The 21,531-nt window shown below is 47.8% G+C and overlaps 1 protein-coding gene across 1 annotated transcript; it reads left to right on the top strand.

The window, feature by feature from the left end:
- The first annotated feature begins 5,956 nt into the window (after positions 1 to 5,956).
- On the top strand, positions 5,957 to 21,319 carry SPRY4 (sprouty RTK signaling antagonist 4). Its single transcript, XM_074883473.1, has 2 exons — positions 5,957 to 6,507; positions 16,956 to 21,319. Exon 2 carries the CDS (start codon positions 17,002 to 17,004, stop codon positions 17,899 to 17,901), a length of 900 nt encoding a protein of 299 aa, XP_074739574.1. The 5' UTR covers positions 5,957 to 6,507; positions 16,956 to 17,001; the 3' UTR covers positions 17,902 to 21,319.
- The last annotated feature ends 212 nt before the right edge of the window (positions 21,320 to 21,531 follow it).

The following is a 21,531-nucleotide window of genomic DNA, read 5'->3' as shown; positions in this document are numbered from 1 at the left end:
ACGCCACTTAGTCACCTCCAGGGTGGATTACAAACTTCACCAAGTACTTTCATAAGAAGCAGAGGCGATGTGCTGCCCCCGTGTTGGGGAGCCTGGCTGCCGGGGAGAGGCCCCGCTACGTGCTGTGGCGTTTCAAGGCAGCAAGATAAAGCTCAGGATGGGCCCAGCACTTGCCTCTACCCACCAGAAATACGGGGTCTGCTTCGACAGCCATCCGTCCGTCCGTCCCCTTCTGGGTTACAGCGGTGGGCTTTCCTCTTACCTCCCATGAGGCTGGGGGGGTGCAACCCAAAACGGAGCTCCCAAGAAGGGGTATTTCACAGGAGATCAACTGGCTCAATCATTTCCAATCCTCCCAGATTTGGCTCATCTCAAAAGCTCGCAAACATGGCCCTGCAAGAGCTGCACCCAAGCCTAATATCTCTGCATCTAAAGCAGGCACTTCTATTTTCTGTTTGGCATCTGTTTTTCTGTTTGGCAGCACCTCATTTCTGTTTCGCAGAACCTGATTTCTATTTGGCACCTCGACACAGACCTGGGTCAGGCCATGACTGGTAGCCCACGATGCCACCGCCAACGTAGCAGTCACTGTTTTGCCAACATTTTTGTCATTCCACATCTACCTTCTCTTATTTATTTCCAGGCATGATAGACCAAGCACAGTAACTGGGGAGGGGAGGAGAATTCCTACAGCAACATCCAAACAACTTATCTGACATATGTATGGCAAATATTTGTCACAATTCGTCAATAAATTTATCAGTGGGCCTAATTTTTCCTACCCTGCCTATAGCTAGAAGCATCACAAGCATCAAACACATCAGAAATACAGGATGCTGCTCTAGATGGATTTCGCAGCAATGCACTTCCATGCAAGGGGCATATCATCGCAGTGGATTAAAAGATAAAGATCCAGTTATTCAGGTTTTATGAACTATTTCTAAGAGTTAGGAGAGAAAAAATTGAAATTGCCTTTCCTAATTTTTAACAGGAAATTTAATCTACAGTTTCCATCCTTACAACATACACAGAAATGATTAAGTACATAATGAAAAGGAAAAAGTTCTGCTCCTTGTACCACCAACAGATAGCAAAACCACCCATAAGGGCACCCTTTGGTTTCAAGAGGCAAGGCCAAGTTTAAAAACCACTTCTGTAATAACTTGAGCCCACTGCCAGCAAATTAGAAAATTCCACGTGCAGTATCAGTTTAGACAGGGAATTAGCTACTTCTTCAGGCAGGAGCGCTGCCTGCGCGCTGACTTACCGTAAGCCTACAAACACCAGCCAGAAAGGATTTGGAGGTACATGAAAACCTCAGCAGATAAAGTCGACACATCTGCTCTTGATCCAGCCTAAAGATAGTAAAATGCCAAGTGACCAAAGATTTAAGACAGAACGTGGCTACACATTCGGAATGTCTCAGAAGCACAAGTTGCGCATTCCCCAGGGGGTTGCACTTTCACTTCACTAAATTGCCTGCATATTTGCTTTTTTCTGATGGTAGATTAGGAACCATGCATTTCCTTAAACCGCCAGCTTTTGGCCAAGACACACACGCCCTTCCTGGAGACCTGCCAGCCCACACTCGCAGAAGAGGCAGATCTGGAGAGCCACGTTCCAAGGCGAGCTGCTCCAGGGCCAGCCCGGGAGCCAGCTGCCGGTGACTGCCAGACACCCACCATAGACCCAGCTCCCTCGGGCCGGGCAGGCAGGAGCACAGTTCAAAAGAAGAAAGCTTGGCTGAGTAGCCTGACCCCTCTGACCAAGGTTCAGCCTTTTGTTAAATCTTTATACAACAATTTTGTGACTGTGAACAGTGTGAATTTGAAAGCCCAGAGGAAGAAGTGTATGTTCCATTTAACATGCTTGATTGTAAGGGGAACTTTTTTTAAAGGTAGGGAATAAGGAATATAACCTCAAAAACACAGGTAGTAACACACATTCCTCTAGGGCAGACCAGCTTCTGACCCCCGAAACCCCTGTGTGCTTTCAGAGGCAGGTTATGTGAATGCTGCACAGAGCAGGCTACACAGCCTTAGTGTGAAAGCCCCTGAAATATTCTGTATCTGTGGCTACCTGTTCAGTGCTCACTTACACACACGGTTTCTTCATGCAACGTCGTCTCCTGCTGCCAGAGGTCAGGAAGAAAACTGCTCTCCAGCTGTCACTGGGTGCAGGACGCCAACAAACCCCGTCCTCCAAAGCAGCCCCGCTCCCCTCTTCCAGGCATGCGCATACAACTTGGGTATCTGATCTGTTTGGGGGGTGGATTATGGCCTTGCGAGGCACAACACCTCTAAGGGACGTGACCAGACGCGTATCTGACATGTGACCACGCTGTACGGGTGTCCCGGGAGACGAGCAGCAGAGGTGCCGGCTCAGCACTGCCCAGGTGACGCTGAGAGGGGCCTTCATCCTGCACCACTATTTTAGCAGGGTGGTAGCAGGTACGTACCCAAGACTCTCAGGGCTTTCCAAACAGTAACTAATAACATGCAGAATCACCCGTGGTTAACAGAGTAGGGCTCAAAACGTCTGTTTTGGATGTCACCTTACTGTAGTCTGCTGCTAAATTAATGCTTTACACAGTACTAACAAGACCTGAACCGTTACCACTCTGGGGAGCAGCAGCAGCAATAATCCAAGCGGAGCACTGAGGGAGGATGGTGGCACTTCTATTGCTCAGGGTTTAAAAGGGGAAACCCTGAGCAGTTCTTTGTATTGGCTACAGCCATCCAAAGCTGAATTGTCTCAGCACCTCTCCACATTTGGCTTCCATCCGAACAGCCAAATCTGCACCTCTAACAACTAACTCTGGGTTGAACTGTGCATATAATCATAGCTGTTCTACTGATTGCAGAACGTACACAAGGTGACTCCAAAGCGTTTAGCTAGATGATGACAATAAGTATTTTCTGTCCTCATTGGGAAGGAAAAGAAACAGGCAGATACTGGAGGTTCCAGGAAGAGGCAGTATTATATTGGCTGGACAAATATTTTGCTGCTTCATACAGTTTCAGCAAAACAAATAATATGACCTGAACCTGACAGTTAAAGTAACACAAAGCCCTACAGAAGATAGGACGTAGCCTCTATCACAAAGCACAGGCAACTCTTCAGCTCTTCCAAGGATATGCAAGAACAAAATCAAAGTATTTACTTTATAGGCCACATGATTTTTGGGAGCGCCACGATTCATCCCAGGGAAGAAATCACATTCAAACATCTACAGCCATTTCAGGGTTTAAATGTGCATGAAATGAATAAGTAATTAATTTCCTGCAGAAGAAAGGAATGTAGAGTTCTCTATCAGTGGTACTGCCAACACATATAAACATATGACACGTCTCAGGATCAGTGGTATTTCTCTTAAAGCCTCAGCTTCCAGAATCCCACGATGATAACATGACGCTCCTCCCTGGCACTCTATCAACCCCACAGAGCCCTCGCTCCAAGGACAGTCTCACCCTCACGGGCAGTGGAACAATCTCCTTTTTAGAGAAGAACGGGGAGGTCTGAGGGGCAGAGCAGAGCACCAGACGGGTGGCAGGGCTGAGGGGAGATGCCAGCCCTCCCGCGCACACCCCGCCCCAGCACGGCGGCGTGTGCCTCTTCGGCTCCTCCTGTTTGCAGAGGGAAATCAGAAGAGCTGGGAGATCCAACACATCACCCTCGCGCTGGGATTTTGCTTCAGTGACCCACAGCTCAGCTGCTGAATCCTGAGCCAAAGCAGGGCCTGCCGGTGCAAACGGGAACGGCCGCTTGGAGGAATCCAGCCCAAAGCAGACCTACGCACTCGGGCAGAGCAAAGGTGATGAGCTCTAGCAAGAAACAACGCTGTCCATAGGGAAGAAATAGTCAGATATGTTTTAAATATGTGTTAGGGATGGAGGCAGAAGGAAAAAGAGGTGAATTAACTCAAAGATTTACCATTTTAGAATGCTAAGCTTACACAGGTTTCATACAATTCGCAGTGATACTAGCAACATGCTGAGTTTTCTCACTCCCAGTTTTCTCTCCCTAGAACCATATGGTCAGACCCCATTTTCCTCCTACCCCTCCATACACACAAACAATGATTTTTATTTCCCCTTTTTGGTTTCATTGCTAGGGCTTTTGTCAAGAGCATACTGTCTAGGTGGGCTCACCTGTAACTACCCCATAATTACAGCGTCAGCCGCCTTTGCTGCTACGTCAGGGTCTGCAGTTGCCACACAGGCAGCCGGGGTCTCGCGGGGACATGCTCCCTGCCCTGCACGAAGAAGTTCCCCTGTGCGTGTCGGCCCCGAAATACAGAACCCAGCAGCCACACGTAAAAGCCTTCAATTGGGAGATGCTCGACTCACACTGCTGCGGCGCTACAGCACACCGGCAAAACACAGAGCAAGGTTCAGAACTTGTGCGTGTGCTACTGTTGGAAAATGATGGGATCAGAGCAGATTTTTTTTCCCCAGGCACTTGAGTCTCTCAGCTTTGAGCTGGTTTCCAGCACTAAATACAGTGAGATGTTATTTTTTATTTTTTAATTCTATATAAGCTCCTTTTAAAATGGCATTTTCTTCCATTACCCATTTATTCACCAATTTTCAAAATCCTAGACATCGAATTTCTATGCTTGCCTGTCCTTCAAGCAACATTTTATTGTTAAGAACATGACCAATAACAAAGCAACATTTTTAACCACCATATTCTATTTATTCTCAAAAAGAAGCATCAGTCTTGAAGCCTAGTAATATTTTATGTACCACACAGACAAGCTGTTCTTTAGAGTCTCCTGTCCTTTCCTTGTTAAATCACATTTGCCTGTGACCCATGAGCACTGCTCCCGCTGGGAAAGGTCTCTGCCCTCCGAGACAGACACACACATAACTGAACAATCAGTGCCAGAGCAGACACTCGTGGAGAGACAAACCTTTTCTGCGGGGTGTAGCTGCAATAACACACAACGTTCCTATTAGCACTAAATAAATAAATAACATGAACTTCTTTTCAGTGTGGTGTGGGCTTTTAAATATACGTGTCATAAATACGGCAGGAAATGGGAAGGGGCTTGGTTTGTACCCCGAGGATGACTTTTCACACACATTAAAAATATATTGTTAATGCATTTTCAGGGTAAAGCAACCTGTTTCCGAGGATCCCAGAGGACAGGGCGCACAGAGACCTGCTGAGGCCTGAGATTCTCCATTTGCTGAAGGGAACCGAAGCACGTCAGGGCACCGCGGGCTCTCAGCGTGAGGTGAGGACAAGGCTTTGCAGGGAGCTCAGCAGCAAACAGCAGAATTTGAAGGATCATTTGGAAACCCGGCCCTGCAGGCCTGCCTCCCGCTGCCTGCGGAGCTCTGGGGACAAGGCCCAGCGGGATTTAGGAAAAGCTAAACATGGAAAAAATTGCAGAGCTGAGAAGAGCACATCCATCACATCCCTCCCAGGGCGCAGGAGCATCTCCCTGCTCTGGGTTTGGTATGACCTGGGCGGCTCTACCCTACCCCCCGCTGCCTTCCCAAGAGACAGGAGCCATAAAATCAATCCACACGTCGCCTATACAGAACGTAAAAAATATAGCGATGGCTTCTGCTCGCCTTTCCACACCGGGCCGGCGGCAAAACGCGCAACCGGCAACGCGAGCGGGGTCGGAGCGGGGGGGACGACGACGCGTGGGCAAGGCACGAACCGCGGGGCCAAATGCGGGAAAACCACGATTATCTTCTCACTCTCCCAAAAACGGGGGTCGCCAAAGCCCCCCGCCACCTCCACCCGCACACGGCAGCTCGACACCCCCCCATACCCCATTTCACAGCGCGCTGCAGCATCCCGGGGCAGGGAGGGATAAGGGGCGGGGGGAAAGGGGGGGATAAGGGGGGGATAATAGGGTGATGATGGGGGGGGCACCGGCTGTGCCCGGGGGCATCCTCAGGGCTGCTCCCCACTCACGGCAGCGCTCGGAGAGGGCGGGAAGTGGGGGGACGGGGCAGGATGAGCCCGGCGGGGAGTGGTGGGAGGGGGTATATGTGTGTGTGTGTCCCCAGGACCGCGGTGCCCCCCACGGCGGCGGCCGCCGTTACCTCCAGCCCCGGGCGGGGGGCGCGGTGCATGCGCAGCTGGCGCCTGCCCTCCATTCATAAAAAAAAAAAAAAGAAAAAAAAAAAAAGAAAAAAAGCGCGAGCCGTATCCGTCCTCCGCAACTCGCCACACGTCCCTTTCCAGCCCCCATTCATAAAAAAGGCAGCCGCGCATGCGCGCTGGCGCCCCGGTGCCCACCCATTCATAGAGTCTGGAGGCCGCGCATGCGCAGGAGGGGGCGCTGCCCTCCCATTCATAAAATAGCCATTTTCCCAGGCAGCGGCGGGTGCAGCGCCGCGGCTGACAGCGCCGCGCTCCAGGTCCCTTCCCGCAGCTCTCAGCCGCTCCTGCCAGCATTCTCCCAGGTCCGGCCCCCCTCGTCCGCCTCGGATTTGGGATTAACTCGCCCGCGGGGAGATGGTCGTGGCTGAATTCTTCCAAGTAAGTGCGAGATTTGGGTTTGCGAGCGAACGTTCGGTGTTTTTTAAGTGTGGAAAAATCAAGCCTGCTCCCCGGGGGAAAATCTTGCGCTCTTCCTAGATGTATCTGTCTCGTCCCTTAAAGATCGCTGATCACAGGCGTACTCCTGCCTGTGACTTTCCTAGCAGCAGTTATCTATAATTACATACGGTGGGTAGCTGCCTGGTGCTTCACGACCTAAAGCAGACTTTGCATTCTGAAGGAATATCCCGTTTCTTGAGAATTTGCATCTGTGCTCCCGTGTTTCTTGTTCACACCTCTTTTCTGTGTCCTTTCATCAACATCTGCATCTGGTGTACGTACATGGCAGGCAGGTTTCACCACACTTGCGTCGGGTTGGTTTGCAGGGTTTTATAGCAGAATCAGGCTTTCTGCTGCTGGGATGTCCTCTCCTTCATCCCTTCTTCCTTCCCCAGAAAAGGAGCATAAATATATGGTCACCTGGGCTGACAAATCAGAGTTGGATATTCCTTGCTCTGGAATATGAAAACTGATTATGTGCATTTCCTCTCTTTTCCAAAGCCCTATGTCTTGTCAGTGTCAAGTAGTTCTGAGCTGTGTCCATAATAGGACACTTCAGGGACCAGCCACTGGTGTGTCAGATCTTTCCTGCATGACCTTTGCTCTTTAGCATGTTATTTCATATAACTGTCTCCTTTTTTTTTTTTTTTGGCCTCAGTGCCTTATTCCATCACTGTTCTGTTCCCTGCCTTACTGTACACTTGGTTGCTTCAGTTTTAAATCTGGATGGTTTTATACATTTTAAAGGCTAGATAAGTAATAAAAATGTGTACCTAGAATCATTTCATAAAGGTATACAAAGTGTATTATATATGGAGGAAAAACCTGTCTTGGCTGCTCTTCTCTACCAACTGCGTAGCAAAGATAAGCCAGGATTTTATTTTCTGGTACCAGTCCTGGCGTCACAGGAGAAAGACAAGCCTAGAGACGACATGTTCTGAAAATTCATTATCAGAAAGGGAATGGAAAAAACAGAAAGGGGCATATAAAAGGCACAAAGGTCTTCGGGGGAAAGCAGGACTGGAAATGCAGACCTTGGAAATGGCAGTGCAAATGAATATCAGCATTGATCACAGGAGGAAAAGGCTTCACTCTTTTTCTTCAAGTGACCAAGGGTCTGATTTCTTCATTTAAATCTTTTATAGCCCCGAGTTTTTCCTTAAAGGGTGAAGGAGGGAAAGAAAGAGAAAAGGAAAAGCATCCCTGAATTATCCAGAGTGGAAAAGGCACGTTCTAGATTCTTTAAAACTTCTTCAGCTGCTACCTTTCTTCTATACCATGCTAAGGGTACAGTATGTCAAAATCAGCTCAGGAATTGCTGCTTAATTAGGTGCAGAAATGCAGCTTTCCCAATATTAAGGGTTTCCCCTCCTCTCTTTATTTTGGGTTAAAGACTAAAGCTACAATTTGTGCACAGAATCACAATGATCCCGATGACTAGCTTCCCCCTTCTCCATATAAAAATGAATGATAGCAGGAGGAGGGGTTGGTCTCAGTTATTGGAACCCCACTGGGGATGTCTCATTGATAAATGTGCCATTTTCCATGGGCTACTGTGTTTTCTGTTGCTAGAAGGGACTCTACATTGGTATTATAAAATTAAAAAGACTATTTCTGAATACTGCAGTCCTTTTGAAATCCTCTGTGAGGTATGTGCAGGGGAGAAATTATTTGTTCTCCTCCTGAAACAGCAAAACAAAAGCTGTTTTCATGGAATCATGACTAATTCCCAAACCATACTGGGAAATGCAACGTCTCAAAAAGCAATTCCCCCCTCCCCCCAAAAAATCCTGTTATCAGACTTCAGTGAAATAAAATTAACAACCCTTGCAACACTACAGCAATAATTAATTCACAGTTCTGATAGTTTTCCAAATATTAACCATAAAAAAAAAAAAAATTAATCATGTTGCTGTACAATTTCCCAAATACAGCCCAGTACTTAAAACTGCCTTTTTATAGGCAAACAGTTGCACAAGTATTGTTTGTTTTTTATTCTTTTTGAATGCAATACAACCTATTTCCTTAAGAAAATATAAAATCCTTCTAATACGTTTATCATTTAGTCCCATTAGCTTAATAGATCATATCTGAGCATAGTTTTCTGGCCTTAAAATAAACGTTCTTATCCAATAAAAAGCTTTGACTAAGAAATTTCAGTCCCTAGAGATCTGAACGTTAGTGGGCCAAAATGTGCTTTATTCACTTGCACCATAGGAACAGACTTTAGCTGGACAGAGACAGCTTCTTGGAAGTCTACAGGTCTCATTTCCCAGCTTCTGAATTTCCACGCTCTGGCAAGAATTTAGTGTCTCATTTTAAAAATGGCAGGTTTCCCTAATAAGCTTTCTAATTTTTTTTTTTCCTTGTTACTCATAGAGAAAATTCTAGCTGGCCTTAGATAGGTAAGGTTGCTAAGGAGGGGAACAAAACGAATTAATATCAATATTTTGTTAATATTAATGCACACTTGATGGAGAAGAGTGCTTTTTTTTCTTTTTTACAGCATTTACAGCTTGACTCAAAATTCAGACAGCCTAACTCAGTCTTAATGAACTCCAACATTATATATTATTCTTAATCACACATTAAAAACATGTGACTACTGAAAGGTCTCCTTTAACTTCAAGTGTCATCTTCCCTCATTAAAAGCTTTTACAGAACCTTTTGACTTCCCTCCGGAGCAGCGTGTCCCTTGCCGCTGCTGGGGGGTCTGGACAAGAGGATGGGATGTCTTTCAGCCCAAACAAAGGCAATGGCACAACTGGTCGCCTTATCACCAGCTCCTCCTCCGCTGGGGCTGGGGGAAGCGAGTCCCTCATCGATCCCTCTCGTTTGCCGTGGCCGGCAGCACCCAGCAGCATCCAGCTTTCCCCCCCTCCAGGTCCCCGCGCTGCCATGCCTGCCCTGGCCACCCCTCTGGGCACACACAGACCCTAGGAAGCCCTATAGATCTTCCCTCTGCGAGTCCCTTCCGATAGCAAGGCTAGCTCTTCACCACACACCTGGCTTCGATTTCAGCGCGTGTCCTGGGTATTTCCCTCTTTTCCAGAGGGCTGGTGGGAGGACCTGGAACGTGCCGGTGAGCCCTGGCCCCCAGCACCCGGCCGGAGCCAGCACGGCCAGCCTTGCCCACCCACCCAAAGCACGGGAGGCAGCTGTGAACAGCACTGCCTAGATAAGGTTTTCTAGACCGTGTAACCAAACCGCCAGAGGAGAGAGAAGAGTCATGGATGTTCTAAAAGCAGTGATAAATCCCAGGAATTTTGCACTGGTTACCATCAATTCTGAACAGTGTTGATGTTCGCAGGCCTTGACATATATGCCCGCCCTTGACAGTATGCTACTTCAAGTATATTGTTTTCAATTATGGTAATTTCTTTGTATTCAGACTTATCTGTAAAGATTCTCTTGTGGGTTTTTTGTTTTCTTCCTGTTGCCCTATCGATTTAGAAATTCACATGTCCCATATAGCAAAAAAAATAAGCAAATTTCTGCAGTACGTCTTCTGCAACTATTGCTACCTGTATGTTAATCTTAACAAGGGATGTCACATCTCTTCCAGAGACTGTAATTCAGCTTTTGCCTGGATAATAACAGGTCTAGGACCACAGTAACCAAGAGGAGGTGTAATCCAGCTGTTAGGTGACAAGATTCAGAGGTCTCTGGTCTGTCCCCTCGCCCCCACTGACCCACAGCAAGACTCCAGGCGAGTTCAGGCCTTACCATGGCTCCCACGGGCATCAGTCAGGGCTTGGCCTTTCATTTCCCTGTGGTAATTTTTCTGTCCCTTCTTCATGAAAGCTTGTGATGCTTCAATCTTGGAAAATTCTTGGAAACCTGTGATGGAAAATTCTCATTGAAAACCCAAGGTTGCTTTACTCTGCTCATGATTAGAAGGCAGAAGGCAGCTCTTCCCATACTATTAGTGTCCATCCCACCTAGTACCATTATAACCATTACAGATGTCCTAGAGCTGGCACCCACCGCCATGGCAATGGGCAGTGCTGCACCCCCAGCACATTCAGCAGCTCCCAGCCGATACAGGGCAGAGGCCCAGGCTCAAGAGAGGGGCCACCAGCGATGTTACAGAGCACGCAGAGGACAATCCAGCACCAGCAGACCCAGGAGGAGGCTTGGTTTGCCAAGGCAAACGGCTCTTCCCTGACACTGGCGCTGTTCAGACCCAATGGAAGGGACAGACAGCTCATGAGGTGTAATTACGGCGTAATTCATTAAAGTGACCCCTGATCTGGTACACACAGCTTACAAAGGATAGAAAGAGTTATTGATGGCTCCGTTACTTCTCTGACCATACTGGTGGTCTCTCTATTAGCAAACACGCACCAAGCAGCACGTTTGGGGCTTTACTTTTTTACAACATTTAAGGCTGAGTCCAGATGTCTGCGCATCAACATCTCACGTTGAAATTTTCTGCATCTTTCAGAAACGGGTTGGGCAAAACTGTGGTACCTTGTACCTGGTGCTGGGTGGACAGGAGGTGAGAGCACGTTTTCCCACTTTCCTGTTGATTTTGCTGGGACTGTGGGCACTGGGGATGTGTCAGAGTCACACTGGCGCTTCCCAGGGCCGGGTTTTGCAGGATGGCTCCTAAACAGGACCCAATTCTGGACTTAAGTCCCTTATTCTTATTATTCTTTTGTTACTGCATACATCTAGAGTGTTGTGAAACATGAGAAAGAACTTATTAACTAATAGGTAACTGAGACAGTTATAAACATTACATATTTCTGCCCTCATTAGATATTTAAGTCAGGATCCATTTTGTTTTTCAGTAACTGGAAGACAAGTTATCCAACTCCACTTTGAAAGTAAAGATACTAGAACCTTATAGCTTCAACAGTTGTTCTGAAGACGTTAACTAGAACGAGCTTTCTTGGGGGTTTCTCACAGAATTGCCTACAAGGAGGTAGCTTTCTATAAAATGATGTAGGCAAGTCCAAAATTCTGTTAAAACATAAGATCACTTTTGTTTTAATTTCATATGACTAAAGAATTTTACAGAGCTTTTGAGTCTGAAATAATACCAAAACACTTTAAAATAACAGTTGGTTTCCTACAACTTTAGGACTTGTAATTATCTAGTACAATAGTAATTTTAAATTGGCAATATCTTGATGAAGAGATGAAACAAGCACTGCAGCACATTTATGAACTGGACTTTTGAATCCAATTTTAACTCCCTTGGAAGGAAGTGTATTTTGACTTGAAAATTGTATGTGGTGAGCAACCATACAGTCCCTGGATGGCATGGGGGAAAATAAATTTTCTCTACATGGGAGTTTGCTGACATGTCAGCTTTGAAAAGAACTTCACTGTTTCACCTGCCTCTAAAGAATGAAAAAATCCCAGTATAAGAACACATGAATTTTTCTTCCTGTTGTCTGCTTTCAGAAAATTGCCTGTACAATTGCAGCCAGTGAATTTGTGCCTACATTAATGCTATAATATGTCTGTAATTACTGATGATCAAAGATTAACTAATTTTGTTTACAAGTGTTCTGTATGGCAATTTTTCTCAATTAAAATGCAATTTCCAGTCAGGCTGGATTAGTGCATTGGACAATAAAGCCACTGCATAGAGTGTCATATCTTCCGCAAAGTCACGGTGCTTAACTACCTTAAATCTCCTATTCTACTTTATTATTATCTTTTCTTCTATTTCTCTTTTTTTTTAATCTACAATTTTCTTTAAATGACATATTTTGTTATATTAAATCTGTTTAATTTGAGCAATTATATCTGCAAGTAGTACCCAAGTGCCCTTGCCAGAAAGGGCAGATCTGTTCACAACACCGGTGTCACAAACTTCAGTCCGTCCTTATCACAGCAGATGAGCCCCGCAAGCAGAAATGTTCTTTCTTAGGAGGTCTGACATTTGCAGCTCATCTCTAGTAACCGTCCCTTTCCTGGTTAGGCAGGGTGGCTGCCACAGCCAGCTTCAGACAAGTGGGGAGAAGAAAAGGGGAGATGGACAGCTCAGTCTAGTCTTTCTTGCCTTCCCTCCCAACCAAAGTGGCTCACGTTTATCACCACTTCAACCCACGGCTGCTCCAGACACACAGTGGCCAGTTCCTTGTGCCGTGCGCTGAATTAGGTCACTTCAACATCTCGGCCAACACCAGCAACTACACGACACAACTGACCACTCTGACCCCCACCTTGCTCACCTGCACAGGCCTTCAGAGTCAGTGCAAGAGCCCCAAGGTTACACCCCTTCGGCTCTTGTCCTTTTTCAAGGTCTTAAGTTCTGCCAGGTCACCCCAAACATTAATGTTGATTGGGGATGTGGCTGGGACAGATAGCAATGTTGCTGCTTAAGGCAATGTTGTCCTTGCTGATGAGCACCCTGCGTGCAGGATGGTTCCTGGTGGGGCGGTGAAGAAGGGCATCGTGTCCTGCTTCTGGTGTGGGAATGAGCTTTCCTGCTGCTGAGCGGACGTCTTACCAGATACTCCTGTAAACAATCACAAGGAGTCCTTCTATCTGCCTGCAAACTGCCTGCGTTTCAAAGGATGACTTGCTTGTATTGTTCCAGTCATCCTGAAACGCTTTTAGACTGGTCACAGCTGTGTTTTTCCCCTCTGGGGAACCCATCAACCAAAAAAAGTCAAGTTATGATGTCTTGGAGGATATTCCAGGGAAATCACCAGGATTCATGCACGTAGCCAGGCAGGCACACCTCAGCCGCAAGACTTCATGGGAGCAGTCTGGCTTCTTGACTTGCTTCTGACCAGCACAAGTCCTTAACCTGAGAACTGGACTGGAGTCCTCTTTACCAGGAGAGATGGAGTGCTGTGGGCACATACCTAGTGTCCTTTGCTGAAATCTGTCTTTTCATGGGTTGCAGACATAAAGCTTAAAGCAGAAAGAGCTCAGGGAAAGATGTTCTCGAGGCACGTGCTGGTGGAAGCACACAGACCAAAAAACTGAAGTAACCACACCATAAAATATCGTCATTGTTGTCACCTGGGCAGATCCCAAGGGAAGAGAGCCTCCCTGCAGAACAAAGGCCACCCAGCTCGCACTTGAGTTCAGCACTCGAGATGTTTGACCTGGATCTGTCACCAGCAATCTTACTGCACTGCTGAAACTTCTGGCGACAAGACCATCAGCAGCAACGTAGTCGTGGTCCTTGGAAAATTCCATAAATATCAAAAATTTATGTCTCTTAAGAGTAGCTTGAAAGGTAAGAGCAGTTAACTGCGGAAACCCTCCGCTCAGGAGTGAGAAGGCAGGGCAGAAGTTGAAGGACCGTGTGTAGCACGAGCACCAAAAACTGGTAGGGTGTGTGTCTGTGGTGTTTCAAAGGTGATCTTCAGCAAGGGAGATGTTGTGTCCAGAGCAGGGGTCTGGGAATTCGGAGAGCTGGGTCTTATTTGGCTGTCTTCACTGCAGGGGCTTTATCCAAGTACATTCTGTGCCCAAATATCTGCAGGGTCTTTGAGTTTCCCATGTCAGGGCTTCCATTTCCCTTGCTCTGCAGAAGTAGTTTGCCCGTTTGAAAGACAATTTGAAACAGTGTTATAATGAAAAAAGATGATGAATGATTTTCAACATTAACTATCCTGAAGTGTGGTGTTTAGTCCAGGGTTCATTTCCTTTCTGTGATAATTAACTCCCAAATCCTGATTAACATTATCTCCATTAAGCCACCCTTAACGTCTGCCTGCATATGGCCACGTCTGTGTACCAGGCTCTTGGGTGTTCTAAGAGTGCCCATGGCTATAAACCTCCTCCAGATTAATCTGATGACATAACTTCCATGAGATGTCATAGCTCGTTCTGGACCGTTGCAGACTCTGTGACTACAGAGTTAATGTCAAGCCCAAATGCCAGCTCCCGTGTGCCGCTCCGGGGGGGGGGGGGGGGGGGGGCTGCCCTCCCACCTGCTGCCCTCCTGTGCCGGGGCAAGGGGGTCCCCGGGCGGTGCCACCAGCAATGCAGAATGTCCTCAATGTGCCACCCCGGCTCAGAGCTGCCATGTCAGGGAAAATCAGCATCGACAGAGGCAGCGGGTGCTGCCGAGGGGCTAAGCAGCTATCCTCCACACCCGGGCTGGCACACGGGGCACCTGAAAATCCATAATGCTCCACAGAGCCAGTCTAAACCTACTGCGAATGGACCGAACTCCAGAGACTTGTGGAGTGGGAGTGAGTTCAGGCCAGAACGCAGAGCCCCGTGCTAGAGGTTATTTAAAAATTAAGGAGAGGCAACGAAGGCAGCGCTGCCAGTGACACGAAGGAGCAGACAGATCGGCTCGTAGCGCCGTTCAGCGTGCCACCATTTCCTCCAGCTACCTTCCATCTAATATCAGCTCTGCTGCATTTACTCTTGGCAGCCAAAACAGCTGCATCTCTCTCCTTAAAAAAAAACAAGACCAAAAAACCCCGCTGTGAAGTCTTCCTGCAAACATAACACCTAGCTGATACAGAACTGACTATTTTGCGAAACTCTGGCTTGCAGCAAAGCACTTTTTATATCATGACACTGGATTCTGGTGCACAAAAGAAAATTGATTTTTTTTCCCTCTGCGTGCCCCATAGTTGTCAGAATCATTGCTTCTTTTTATTTTTTACATGCAGTAAATAGGAATAGATGCTTTAAAAACTCTCTTGTTTCTCAAGTCAGGGTGTCAATGAGTAATGAAATCAAAAATTTCAAATGAATGGCTAAGGCCCCACAGCGAAGTTTAACCAGTGAAGAGAAACAGCATAAGGGCTGCGTTACAATAATCATCATTACTGCTGGATAAAGCACTTCGTCCTGCTCGCCTGGGGCAGCGGGCGCTCGGAGCGCGGCCGGCGGGACGCGGTGCCAGCATGTGCCGCACGGACCACGGGCTCGGCTGCCGCTCCCCGGCATCAGCCTCTCCTGTTGAGCTCGGGAGAACTGGCAGGTTTTCAACCCCTGAAATGCCAAGTGATCTACCAAAGCAACGATTTACAAATATAATAGTGGGCTCTAGTGACATTTTTCAGTGGGTAAAAAGGCACTTCTCTTTCTCCTTCCAAAAATGCATAATTAGTTCATGCTCCAATTTCTGTAGCATTGTGTTAAATTTAGGGGGGGATGTGCTCTTGCAGGAGAGGCGGACGTTCACTCACACACACACATATTTCTCATGTCTGACTTGGTTGAAGTTGGATGCAGTTTCTTCCTGACTTTTTTTCAGACTGCTGTAATATTAAAATCTTCCATGCTGTTGGAAAAGGTTAATTTGTTTGTCTGAACACAAACACTGGCACTGCCTTAAGCTGGTCACTATTTCCTTGTTCTCGACACCAAAAGCTTCTCCCCCTCCCCGCAACTTGCTCTGAAGCTTTCCTCACCGCTTCTTTAAACTGATCTCCAACATTTTATTATTTATGAATAAAGGTCACCCCGTGAGGAAATGGCACATCTACTAGAAAACAATGTGCACTTTCTAAATTTGAACCAAGTCGTTTCCGTTCTTTGATTTAAGTTTAGTTACTTCCTGTGGTTTCTTGTCCTACGCCGCTGCTGAATCTTTGGATCGACTCCAGGATAAATTGCACTCTCTCAATGAAATTAGAAACGGCGGCAATAGATGGCTTAGCCAGTATAGTGAGTAAACAGCACTTAAGCTAAATATTAGTCCACTTAGTGTTTTGAAGAGGAGTCCCTCATTGCCTGCGGGAGGTGACATGGCAAGCGTGACCCGCGTGTGTGCCCTCCGGTGAGCTGTACCCGTCCGCTCCCACCCCGGGCTGCAACCAGACGAGTTGCTGAGCAGGAGCTGCCGCCTCCCGTGGAAGGGCTGAAGGCAGCCGCTGAAACCAGCGGTCCCCGACGGGGACGGGACACCCCCGCGATGAAGCCAAGCCACCCCCCCGCAGGCAGATCCCGGGTTAGCGAGGACAAGTGCTCAGCCCCACGCTCCCGAGCATCTTTGTACCAGGCCAACGCTCCTGCGAGCCACAACCTGGCATCAGGTTTTTATAAGGATCGGGGTCAATTGGGGAAAACCCCCCAGGCCTTAGATAAGTTATTGCAGGCAGTTTGCTGACAGAAATACATGCGAATATGCACCGGTGACCCTAAGATGTGCTCTCCCTCAGTAAAAATGATGAACAGGCACTTCAGGAGCCTGCAGTAACAGTAGCCCTCCCAGGACTGGAGGAGCTATATATGGCCAAGGTTAGGGAGAGGAACAGGAGGAGTGATGCACTTTATACTGGGGCAAGTGCTCTGACTCCCTTGGACAGAAATTTACCTTGTAAGACCTTCTGCATAATAACCAGCCTCAGCAAAGAGCCCTGTTTGGGCTGGGGTTGCAGGGTAACACAATAACGATGCACTCTTTCTCTCCCCCGCCCCTTTTCTTTCTCCTTTCCTTCCCCCAGGATACTTAAGAGCAGATTTTTCACCGTTAATCAGACTGCTTTATCAATGGAGCCCCGGATTCCCCACAACATCACCGTTGTCCCCAACTCTGTGATGGTCCAGCCCTTGCTGGACAGTCGGATCCCCTATGGGCGGCTGCAGCATCCGCTCACCATCCTGCCCATTGACCAGATGAAGACAACTCACATCGAGAACGACTACACCGACAACCCCACCGCTTCCCAGCTGGCAGCCCAGAAGCACCCCCGCGGCCCCCACGAACTGGTCCTGACCAACCAGCACCTGCAGCGGTGCGAGCAGGATGTCACCCACCCCTGGATTTCGTTCAGCGGGCGCCCCAGCTCCATCAGCAGCAGCAGCAGCACGTCTTCAGACCAAAGGCTCTTGGACCACATGGCCCCGGCGCCTGTGGCGGAGCAGTCCTCCCCCCGCGCCGTTCGCATTCAGCCCAAGGTCATTAACTGCAAACCCCTGGACCTGAAGGGACCCGTGTCTCAGGAACTGGACAAGCACTTTCTCCTGTGCGAAGCCTGTGGGAAATGCAAGTGTAAGGAGTGCGCGCTGCCCCGCACTCTGCCTTCGTGTTGGGTGTGCAACCAAGAGTGCCTCTGCTCGGCACAGAACCTGGTCAACTACTCCACCTGCATGTGTCTCGTCAAGGGCGTCTTCTACCACTGCACCAACGAGGACGACGAGGGCACGTGCGCCGACCACCCCTGCTCCTGCTCCCACTCCAACCGCTGTGCCCGCTGGTCCTTCATGAGTGCCCTCTCCCTGGTGCTCCCCTGCTTGCTCTGCTACCTGCCAGCCACCGGCTGCGTCAAGCTGTCCCAGAGATGCTATGACCAAGTGAGCCGGCCCGGATGCAGATGCAAAAACACAAACAGTGTCATTTGCAAGGCGCTGCCGGAGAGCAAAGGAAGCAGGCCAGAAAAGCCCTTTTGATGGTTTGGGAGGACGCTCCACGGAGGGGGGTGGCCTTGGCTCTTTTTAATAACCTGTGTTCTGAGGATAACGTTAGTCTTTTGCCTTCGGAGAAAGCAGAGGCAACTATTTCCACAAACTGAAGCACTTTGGGTTATTCAGGGTTTTGGAACTGGTCAGAATTTAAATAGATGGGGCCAAAGGAGGAATCTTAATAATGTCAAGTGAAGGCTGAAAACCTATGTATATCATGAAGTACAGCTGCTTAAAAACTCCTGGTTCGGACGGACGGCTGCTCACCATGCCTGCACGCCACAAGAACCATTAACTGCTCGCTTGGCAGGCACGGCCGCACAAGCAATACCCATTCCCAGCTGCAAAAAGCTGCATTGGATTCGTATTCAGGGTGGGCTTCTTGTTTTCACTTTCCTTCCAAACTCTGATTTGCTCCCAGCAGCCTGTTGAAGGTGACGGGTTAACTCCCTGCACCCTCCTTCCCCACCCGCACACTGTTAGAAGGGCCGTTTGCACACAAAGTACGTGTTTCTCAAAAGCTTTCTGTGTCCCTCGAAGATGTTGAACCAGAAGTAAAGATACAGTTCATTTGTTTAAGGGTCTTCTAACATTTAGGCCTATCGCTTTCTTTGCACCCACCTGGCCACACTGATTTGGACCCTCTTTTTAAAGCAAGATGGTAGCAGGGTTGCTCCCTCCCCGGGAAGAATAGCGGCAGGATGTGTTCAGGCAGTTGTATCAACATCGTGTCCTCCTGCCTGTAAGCCGATCCGTAGCATGAGGTTTCACTCAATGGAATATTAATTTTACATCCACAGTACAAACCCACGCCAGAAGGCTGTTGGTCGAGTCCCGTTTCCCCGGCGCGTGTGCTCACCCCCAGTGCTGGAGCAAAGGGGATCTTAACTCACACCACAAAGCAAAGACGTTCGGTGTCTGTTTCTCTAAACCTCTTTAAGCTCTGTTAAGAAGTCACAGAAACCTAAGTGTACCATACACCTAGGTGTATTTTTATAGGGATATCAATCGAGTACCTCCTCTCCTGGAACAAGCTCTTCTTTGCTCATTAAGATTTCTAAATTTTTTTGTCCTGGGGATGAATGGCATTTGCTTGAAGTACAGCCCATTCCCCCATCTCTATTGCTGCTGCTCGACTTTTGCCTCCTCTGTACAAAAATGTGTTCTTTTAAATGTAGAGAATGCTTTTAATGTTTATTTTAGTGTCAACAAAACTAGGGAAAGCCAGGGGAGGGAAGAGAGCGTACTTAAAGATGTGCCTGTGGTTTTCAGTAAGTGAATATCATCTGCTTTATCCGTGCACTCATCCTAAGGCCCGTTCTGCATTCCCGTAAGATGCAGTGACCCCTTAAGATGCAGTAACCCCTTTCTCTTGACAACTACAAGGTGCTAAATAAGAATCTTTGTCCAAACATGCAACACTGTAATAAGTAGGTAGGTACTTGTTGCATGCAGAAAACTGATCTAATCTCTTTTTTTGGGTTGTTTTTTTTTTTTAATTAGAGGAAATTTCCTCAGTAAATGCACAGCAGTGACAGTGAAATGTCATCTCTAATTAGATAAGCAATAGGCAGAGCTCATGTAGCATTTCCAGGAATCCCATTTGCTTGGTTGCAATACAGTTGCTGTGTAGGGGTTGGCAGGAGTGTACTGATGGGACTTCTGGTGTCTTTTGTTGTCAGAATTCATTTAACCTGGATGACTTGGGGTTTAGTTAGGCTTAATTGTATATATTTATTGAATGGGGAATTTAAAAAAAAAGCCCACAACTTCCTATATTTATAACGTTTGCTAGCTTGTATATGATAAATCATAGAAAAAGGATACTATGTCTGTCACCAGATACTTGTAGTTTATCCTTGTGTTGACCGTATGGGGACACCAGAAAGAAGGAAGCAGGGGGGGATCCAGAGCTGTATTTATTACCTTGCACAAATTGGAGGGGAAAAGATAAAAGGAAAACCAACCCCAAACTAACTGAACCATTGGTTGAATGTATAAGGTATTGTATTTAATAAGAGAAATCATTTTCCTAAGATGCAAACAGGCCAGAAGACACAGCAGGAGAGGTATTTGCCTGCTGCCCTCCTCTACTGGGACCATACGTATCCAAATGGCCTCCACCTATGGTTGTTTTGCCTTTTTGACCCTCTGTCCCTGGCTGTTCCTGAGGGATCTGTGCTGAAAATCTGCAATAGCAAAGCCCATGGCTTAGATGCATGGTCCTTGCAAGCAAATACAACGCTGGAGTGGTCGCCACTGTGCCAATCTACACTCATGTATATACACCCAGCAATCCCCTCTGGATTTACTTTCATTGTACATAGTTGTAAACTATTTCTCTGTTGGTTTCTTTTAATATATAAATCCTGCTATGGTGTAAGCCGATCCCGGGCTGGACGACTGTAAAGCGTTAGTGGATGTGTTAGAGCAGTGGTAAATGTAGCAGAGTGACCCCCCCTCTTCTCCTCGGCCTCCCAGCACAGCAGTCGGATTCTACTCCACCAGCTCCTGGCCCAGGGCAGGGAAGCGCTGAGCTCTTTGTGAGCACTCGGAAAGGCTGGGGGTCCGCCGAAGAGGGGGCTCTGCCGCGGCACGGGGCTGGCGGAGGGTACGTCTCTGGTCAATAATGTCTGTATCCCCCATCCTTTCTCTTCCCCCATCCCCTTTTAAGGTACTTGGGTCTCCTGCCAGCCCTGAGACGTACCACGGGCACAGTGCCGTGTCACCTCAGCCCCGGCAGCTCTGCCCACCCGTCCCTGCAGGTCGGGTCCCCCCCCGGCAACCCGAGGGACGGCTGCTCGTTAGCACAAATGCGACATTTGCTCTTGGGCCGTGTCAGCATGGTGGGGTGGGACCACGAAGGCGAGAGTTGGGGTGAGGGCAGGTTCCCGCGGGACAGGCGCCGTGCCACCACAGAGCAGCTCCAGAGAAGGAAGGTTGCAGGGCACTTGGGCTTTACCGCCCTGAACTGCTAATTGCTGTAGCAGGTTCATTGCCGGGGTTTGTCCTCTGCCCGCACACCGGAGCCAAGGCCCAGGAAGCAAGAAGGGGTGATTTTACGGCGCACGGGCAATGCCACACCGTGTCCCCAGCTGGAGCTCACCATCAGCAGACAAATAAACCACCACCCTGCCCCAGTGCCCGCCGGGTACAAGGAGTGGCTACTAAATTCATGCCACCGGCTTTCCCACCCGGATGAGCCCTCGCCCTTTCGCAGCACTGGGTATCCCCCCTCCCACGCTGATAAAGGTTTCCCCCTTCTCCTGTTACCACCCCACCACATACACACCCTGAAAAGTTACCACAGAAGGTTTTCTTTGTATAGAATATTTATTTTGAAGCTCTATTTTAATAATATTTATTTTAGAAAGTCTACTATTGTAAGAGTTCTTCTGTTTGTGAAGAAAACAAGTACTGATGAATGTACTGATCTAGAAATTATATATATATATATATAAAAATATATATTGTTAAATATATAAATGGCTGTTGTGGTTTTTTTTAAAAAAAATCCCAAAGAATGTTTATAGCAATTATTCTAAAAATACAAGCAGAGAGTAGCCCAAAATCAGTTATTTGATACGACACACACCAGGAGCAATGGAGGGAGGTGAG

This window comes from Strix uralensis, chromosome 14, assembly GCF_047716275.1.
Source record: "Strix uralensis isolate ZFMK-TIS-50842 chromosome 14, bStrUra1, whole genome shotgun sequence".
In the NCBI taxonomy this organism is placed as follows: domain Eukaryota; kingdom Metazoa; phylum Chordata; class Aves; order Strigiformes; family Strigidae; genus Strix; species Strix uralensis.
Note: the sequence above shows the minus strand (reverse complement) of the source record. Positions and strands in the feature narration are given on the sequence as shown.